Source organism: Magnolia sinica, chromosome 5, assembly GCF_029962835.1.
Source record: "Magnolia sinica isolate HGM2019 chromosome 5, MsV1, whole genome shotgun sequence".
Classification (NCBI taxonomy): Eukaryota; Viridiplantae; Streptophyta; class Magnoliopsida; order Magnoliales; family Magnoliaceae; genus Magnolia; species Magnolia sinica.
In genome coordinates, this window is record NC_080577.1 from 109688277 (window position 1) to 109696634 (window position 8358).

At 42.7% G+C, this 8358-nt stretch overlaps 1 protein-coding gene and 1 non-coding gene across 2 annotated transcripts; one reads left to right on the forward strand and one right to left on the reverse strand.

Annotated features, from left to right (window-relative positions):
• Window positions 1-653: 653 nt before the first annotated feature.
• Window positions 654-759, forward strand: LOC131247485 (small nucleolar RNA R71). Its single transcript, XR_009171776.1, has one exon. It is a non-coding gene; the product is annotated as a small nucleolar RNA R71 (small nucleolar RNA).
• Window positions 760-4326: 3567 nt separating this feature from the next.
• Window positions 4327-7704, reverse strand: LOC131246663 (pentatricopeptide repeat-containing protein At1g63400-like). The gene has a single exon (XM_058247014.1). It carries the CDS (start codon window positions 7471-7473, stop codon window positions 5518-5520), a length of 1956 nt encoding a protein of 651 aa, XP_058102997.1. The 5' UTR covers window positions 7474-7704; the 3' UTR covers window positions 4327-5517.
• Window positions 7705-8358: the final 654 nt, after the last annotated feature.

The following is an 8358-nucleotide window of genomic DNA, read 5'->3' on the forward strand; positions in this document are numbered from 1 at the left end:
GTGCAGGAAGCATCCCCTTTTCTATAACCGTCATACGAGAATCTATCTTTGGCATAAAATCTGTGATTCCCCGCATTCTGAGCCAGCTCTTGTATGGGATTTTGAACCGGTTCCTCTTGAGGTTTCACTTGATTTGGATTTTGATTGAAGAAACCGGGAGGAGTCGCCGTTTGTCCATTCCTCCAACTAAAGTTTGTAGCCAGGATTGTATGTGTTGGAGTTAGGTCCAGTAAAAGGTCTTTGATAGTTGTTTACGGCATTGGCTTGTTCATTCAACACTCCTCGAAAGGCGGTATTGTAGGACAGTTTTCAGTTGTGTGAATGTTGCAATCACAGATTCCGCAAACAATTTCATTGACCTTATCCTTCTTTCCTTCCATGGCCTCAACTTTCCTTATGAGCGTAGTCACTTTACACTTGAGATCATCCTCTTCTTTCAAGAGGTATAATCCACCTTTCTCCTTTAATTGAGTCGGCCTAGACGTGGTTTTCGACTTTGGGTAATAGTCCCAAGATTGTGTTTTTACAACTATCGAGGTAGTCCCATACCTCGCGATATCTTTATTAATGAACCTCCATTAACATTGTCTCGACCATTTGGCGCATGGAAGATGTCACCATCATAGAAAAAATTTGTAATGCGCCACGTTTCAAATCCGTGTTGTGGGCATGAATCGACCAAATCTTTGAACCTTTCCCAACATTGAAAGAATGTTTCATCTTCCTTTTGGGCAAAGTTCATGATCGCTTTCCGAGGGTAATCGTTTTATGGTGTGGGAAGAATTTTTTATGAATTCCCTCTGCTGTCGTCCATGTGCCAATGGATCTAGACGCAGTGAATGTAACCACGCCTTAGCTTTCTCTTTTAAGGAAAAGGAAAGAGTTTCAGCCTAATTGTATCATCAGATACATTAGGAAAACATAATGTAGCTATTATCTCATCGAACTCTTTCAAATGTAAATATGGACTTTCAGATTCAAGTCCATGGAATTTGGGAAGGAGTTGGATAACTCCTGGCTTGATGTCCATTTGTCCTGTATTTTCAGGAAAAATCATGCATGAGGGCGTACTCACTCCCGCCGGTTGTAGAAAATCTCGTAGAGTACGAGGCGGGGGTGCTTGTTGCACCTCATTCTCATCATGGTTATCCTCCACCCTGGGTGGAAGTAGAGGAGGTTGGTCTTCAGCCACAATCTCAGTTAACTCAGGGGATTTCGAGCGGTGTCTAATCCTGCGATGGATAGTCAACCCCTCAACCACTCCTCCTTCAGTCAAGAGACGTCGAGTGTCGTCACGGGCCCACTTGGGCATGAAACACTCGCAGCCCTCAATTCACAGCCTAATCCTAAGGAAGGAAAAAAGAAAATCTAAAACGAAAGAGAGGGAGAATTGGAAAGGAATTACCAAATTGAGGCTCCTAAGTTAAGGACCTGCAAAATAAAACAAAAATAAGTTAGATTCTATAAAGGAGAGAAACGATACTTTAAAAGAAAAATAACAGTAAAGTAATTTCTAAAAGAAAGTATTCTTTAAAGAAAAACGGAAATTTCTAAAGTAAACTAGGAAAGCCTAAACTAAAAAGTAAATTACTACAAGAAAATTGAAAAATAGAGAGTAGGGAAGGAGTGTACCAAAATAGAGATTTCTATCTTAAAGGCCTACAAAATAGGAAGGTTAGTTTCTAAACAAAAATCCTAAAAATAAATTAAGAAACAGAATTAGATTCAAAAAGTGTTAGAATTAGAAAGTTAATAGAACCAAAATAGAAAGTCAATTTCTAAATAACCTAAATTCTAAAAATAAACTATTTCCTACGGAACAGAGGATACTAGAATTAGAAAGTTTCTAAAATCTAAACCCTAATTCTATAAAAAGAAAAAGTAGAGAATTTAAGAAAGAATTACCAATTTAGAGATTTTATGTCAGGATCCTACAAAACAGGAAACAAGTTAGTTCTAAAAATCAAATAGAAATAAAAATCTAAAACTAAAGTTAATAAAATCCTAATCTTATCCTAATTCTAAAACTAATTAATTTCAGAAAAACGTAACCATCAGCGGCGCCAAAAACTTGTTCACTCCCCAAGTGCGGGGTTGTGATGTAGTAATAAACTCGGTAAGACCGAGGTCGAATCCACAGGGACTGAAACAAAATAGAACTAGAACTAGACTAAGATGTGATCTAAACCAAATAGAATTTAGGAAATAATTGTGGAATAATTATTTAAAACTTTAAGGAATTCAGAGTAGGAAACTAGGGATTTGGAGGATCCACTTGTAGAGATCGGGAGATCTTATGCCTGTCTCAAGAATTCAACATACTTCCTTTGATATAGTTTTTATGAGATGAAAGGTGTATGAATTAGAGTGGATTCCATCACCCCCGGGAGACAAAGCAAACAACGAAATTAAACTAATTATCAATCAATCAACATGCCATGAAGGTAGGGTGTCGTCATCCTACCATGCCCATGGGACAATGATGAACAACAGGGTTCTGACTTCATAAACATAAAAAGGAAAGGAATATTCAAAGCCATTGCAACCCATTTCAGTCACAATATGCCATTAAAAACTAAGAAAAATATTCCTTTAATAATCAACTATATCAACTTCAGTTTAGAAATTTAAATTAAAGGCATAAAGTAGGTTCTCCCATCTTGCTACAGGCTTCACCTCTTAGCCCTAGCTAAGAGGATTAGTTCTTCTTTTTCTTCCTTTCCTTCCTTCCTTCAAAACCAAACTCTGTTGATCTCACCGTCCTTCACACGATGCCTCAGCTCCCTGACCAAGAGAAACAGCAGCCGCACTCTTGTGCACAGCAACACCAAAACCAATCCACGTTCCCAAGCTTCTCTCCCTTTGAATGCTGCCTCTCTCTCACACTCTCCCGTCCTCCCCCAGTTCAAGCCGTAGCTGCCCCTTTTATAAGGCCTTGGAGTCGACTGGAGAGAGTCCTGCTGGAGGTGTGCGTAGCCTCTGTTTTTCGGATTTCCCGGACTGCGTAAACAGCTAACGCAACGTATTTGCGTTGTTCGGATGGTGGGGCCCACATCGCTTATACTTTGATAAATCCACTCCGTCTATTGAACGCTTGCTGAAAAAAACACTGAAAATAGATGGTTTTGGCTGTCTTTTGATGCGGCTCGTCTGATCTACCACGCCGCCGTTCGTCCAATGTTTAAACAATCCAAACTAATCTTAAACTGTCTTTTGAAATTTTTCCACCTAGGTGATGGTTACAGGCCTCTTTGGAGTCCATTAGACGGTCCAGATTGGACCGATCATCTCAGAGGGTGGCCCACAACAATTCACCGCAGCCGGCGCGTTTGAGCGCTGTGATGGTCGGCGGACCATCTCTTGATACAAGGTGTAGAATCCACTCCGACCATTCGATCCACCTCGAAAAACCACTAAGATTTGGCTAGCTTCATGTTGGATTCGGTGTGGCCCATGCGATCTTTGCTCCCACCGTCCATTCCTGCGTTTTTATGCAATCTGCGTGTGTTTGTGTGCATGGGACTAAAAGGACGCCTAGGCACGAGTCTTAGCCATCCTACGGATCAAATGGACGGTTAGGATCTTTCTTTTGAATGATGGACGGGGCCCACTGATCCAAAAAAACGATCGGACAGCGTTGGGTGCTGCCTTTGCGAGGAAGACGGCTCGGGTCAGCCCGGCTTTGACCGGGCTGACCGTCCGGTGCGGCGCGGGCGCTGTACATCATATACACGCGCTGTACATGCAGAGTAAATCTGTGATGTTCGTGAGAAATCCGCTCCGTCCATCCGTCTTGTCTCCACAGATAATAGGTTGAGACCAAATTTCAAGTATATCTGGATAGCAGGCGGGCCCAAAATCAATGGTTTTATGGGCTGATCTGTTAGTTGGGGCACTTCCATAGTGATCCGAGGGCTGAAATTTGACGTGTACGGTTACTTTATATTCTTCAGGCCGTATATGAAATTTCGGGACAAACGGATGGTGAGAAACCTATGATCTTGCATTCTGGCTGACTTTCGGGCCACTTGAGCTTCAATTTCTCAATTCTCTTGGATCTCTGGCGTTGATCTTGGTCCCCTGGAGTCCGTCCCATGCTTTAGTGTCATCAGATCGGTAAATCCATGCTTTTTAGCGTCCTTTCCCAGTCCAAGCTCATGAAGATGCCCTGCATCACAAATACAATCAAATTAGGCTATTAAACGGTGTCATGCTTGTAAATCCATGCAATAAATGGGTCTGATATGCAATATTTGAAACCGATAATTACAAGAAAAAATGAGTCCCTATTCTCGAGTATATTTTTGCAGCTGTAATGCTAACATCTATAACAACCCTTGTTTTCTTGGCGATAAAAATACACACAGAACTGATAATTACAAGAAACAATTGAGTCCATGAGTAGGGACAATACCTTACGAGAGAAACCACGCGAAGTGGTGTTCCCTCCTTTGTCACCTCCAGGAGAGGAGAACAACTGAATTTTCCCAAATAATCTGTCCGACTATCAATACAATATACTATCTAAAATTTGAGCTAGAGGTGAGTAAATTCTCACTTTTCACGGTGAAAGTATGTGTTAGATGGCATGTGATTCATAAGTGGGTCAAATGTACTCTATTCATGTCTATTAGTATCACGCGGTAGCTTTAAATTCAAGAGGTTCTTCTGGAAGGGTCAAAATTTTCTCCTCCATCTAGCTGGCAAATGATTACTGCATTGTTTTGTTTTAAATCTAGAGTCGTTGCACTCATGCCCAATGACGGGCCCATCCAAAATCTGTCTAAAAGCCCCTTTCGCTTCCCATATGACTCCCCCTAGCAATTTCCGAAGCCTGGATGCTAGAATCTTGGCCAGAAGGATTGCTAATGAGGCTAATGGAGGGAAATCCTTCAAGCTTTTGGCCCTTTCTCTCTTCGGAATAAGAGCGATAAACGATATGCCAATCTCCTTCGATAATCTACCCTATCATGGAATTCTGAGAGGAACGCCATGACATCTCTCTTGGCCACTTCCTAGAATACTTGGAAAAAAGTGATGGCAAAGCATCTTGACTTGGAATTTGTCCCTACTCCCTACGAAGGCTATGAATGGCTTCTAAGACTTCCTCCTCATAAAAATCCTGCTCAACCAGGCTGCCTCATGCTCACTAATCCGAATGAAGGGAAGATTATTAAGCCTCAGCCGAACCGAACCCTCATCCGAAAATAAGCCTGAAAAGAAATTGATGGTTGCATTGCAAATCTCTTCCTTTTCTTTCACAGTCTCGTCATTAACTACTGAACTGCGACTGCGAATAGTTCTTCTTCTTGCATTAGTTATGTGATGGAAGAACTTGGTGTTGCTGTCACCTGTTTTCAATCGCACCACCAGATTCATGTTCTTACCACTTTCTCTTTTTCTTCTCCTGCTTATCCACAGCTACAACTTGCTCTCAATCATGTAACTGAAGAGGTACCTGATACTGATTACATTAACCTGGCTTGACCAATCAATCAGTTTGGTGTAACACCAATTTCACATTGAAGCATGAGATCGATCAGCCATTCTACTAGATTCCTTAGACAGAACATCCATCAATTCAGCATAGCCACGATCTCCAACCTCCTCTTTCCTCCCACAAATGGCCGGAAGCAGTTCCGAGAACTTCTCAAGCTGCCCAAACCTACAAACATTCTCAAGAAAAAGAGAGACCGTGACTGTAGATGGGGCAATGCCATTTGCAACAATGTCATGGAGCACCTTCACCGCTTCTTCAATCTTACCTTTCATGCAGAATCCCTGCAAAATTACGTTATATGTCACCACATTCGGTCGAAGGCCCTTTTCCATCATCCGTTCGAGAATTTCTTTGGCCTCTTTCAACTGCCCATTCTTGCTGTACCCACTTAGAATACATGAATATGTCACAACATCAGCTTCAATCCCATTCTCATTCATCCGATGCAACAATTTTTCTGCATCTTCAAGCCTCCCAGACTTGCACAACGCATCCATAAGTATACTGTATGTAATCACATCGAGTTCTTGTCCCTCGCCAATCATCTCCTCAACCAGATCAATGGCTCGCCCAAGATCGCCCGCCCTACAGAAACCATGCATTAATGTATTATACGTCACCACATTCGGCTTCAGCCCTTGTCCTTCAAGCTCACACAAGAGCTCCTCTGCAGCCTCAATCTGCCAAATCTTGCAAAACCCATCCATCAATGTGTTATATGTAATCACATCAGGCTTGGAACCTTTCTCATTTATCTCATGTAGAAGCTTCATGGCTTCGTCCATCTTCCCGAGTCTACAGAACCCACTAATCAGTACGTTGTAGGTGACCACATTTATGGCCATCCCTCTCTCTTCCATAAGATGGAAGATCTCAACAGCATCATCAAGCCTCCCTCCTTTACTAAGACCGTTGATCAGCGTACTATATGTGAACTCATTTGGGTCTAATCCTTGTTGGGTCATCACATCCAAAAGCTTCAGTGCTTCATTTAATCTCCCCTCTTTACAAAGTCCACTGATGACGCCTGTGTATGTGACTACATTTGTGTGGAGCCCGTGATCGAGCATCTCGTGAAGCATTGCTGTTGCTTCTTGCCAATGCCGCTCAGCACAAAGCCCATGAATCAAAGCAGTGTATGTAACAACGTTCGGAGAAAGACCCTTCTCTGACATCTCGTAAAAGAGACGTTTGGCTTGGCCCACCATCTTCTCCCGGCACAACCCGTCAATCAAAGCGGTGTATGTTTGGACATTCGCATTGATCCCTGTCTTACCCATCTTCAAATAAACTGTTTTCGCTGTGCTAATTTTTCCCTCCTTACACAATCCAGCCAATACATTGTTGTATGTAATCGATGTCGGTTCCAATCCCAAATGCAACATTTCTTTCAGCAGCCCCAAACCTGCCTCCGAATTCAAACGACTGCAATGAAAATCAATCAAAATTGAGAATGTCCGATCATTTGGGGCTGGCCCATTTTCATTCATCTCGCGTAAAACCTGAAGGGCGTCACTAATCTTATCCTCCTTGCACAGCCCTTTGACAAGGGTGTTGAAGGTGACGATGGTGGGCGCATAGCCACGGGCACGCATTTCATCAAGCACCTGGCGTGCACGGTTGGACTGGAGAATTTCAGAGTAGCAATTCATCAAAATGTTCATTGTAACAACATCAGGTTGAATTCCAGACATCTTCATTGAATCGAAGAGAAATATTGTCTGTTCGAATCTGCTAGTCTTTACCAGAGACGACAGGACAAAATTGAAAGAGGAAATGGAAGGCTTGGATGATGAGGCCGTTTCCAGAGTGCTATGGAGGAGAGAGAGGGCGGTGTCGATCATGCCAGATTTGCAGTAGGATCTGATAAGATCATCGGTGGGCCTCATGGAATTGGGGAGGGAAGGAGGGGATTGGACGGTTGAATTTTGAATTCTGATTTTAGGCCGAAGCATTCTGCGTATTGAAGACATTGTTTCTTTTCCCCCTCTTTTCCAACAAGGGTAGAAATTTTAGAGTTCGTTTGGAAGTGAGGATTCAGAGGCATTTGGGGATAATCCAAATCCCCGAAATCGATGATTTTGAAAACACAGCGTTTTAATGAAATTTCGAATGAAAGCTCCCCCTTCGACCGCCTTTATAAAGGATGTATTTGTGACAGTTAGAGAGAGCCAGTAGCCGTTGCAGTGGAAGAGAGGGAGCAGCTATGAGAGTGAAAGAGAGAGAAGAGAAAAGGAGGGAGAGAACTTGAATTGGGCAGGAAAGGAGGGGCGCGGATTGCGTTCTACCCCCGCACGCCTGAGAACGGGCAAGAGATTCGAGTGGCCACCGTGATGTATGTGTTTTATCCACACCGTCCATCCAGTTTTTGGTATCATTTTAGTATATAACATAAAAATTGAGGTAGATAAAAAACATATCTGGACTACACAATGGGGATTAAACTCTTACCGTTGAAAACTTCTTGGGGGCCACAGAAGTTTTGGATGGAGCTGATATGTGTGTTTTATCTTCATCCAGGTCCTTGTAACTTTATGAATAGGTTGGATGGTAATAAACATCACGGTGGGCCCAAGAAAAGTTTCAACGGTGAGAGTCATTATCACCGCTGCTTCCTGTGGTGTGGTGCACATATCTTTTATCTACCTCAATTTTGAGATTATATCCTAAAATGATACGAAAAACTGGATGGACGGTGTGGATAAGACCTATACATCACAGTGGCCACTCAAAGCTCCTGCCTGTTCCCAGCTGGAGACGGACGGAGGTAGGACGCAATTCGCGTCTGGAAAGGAGAGGGTTTGGGCGGACGCGGATTAGCTACTGACAGGTTCAGTAGCGAAAATCGCTACTGAGTG

Bases quoted from the DNA above. Each gene is read 5' to 3' on its own strand.
- LOC131246663 (XM_058247014.1), bottom strand. From the start codon at position 7,473: ATGTCTTCAATACGCAGAATGCTTCGGCCTAAAATCAGAATTCAAAAT.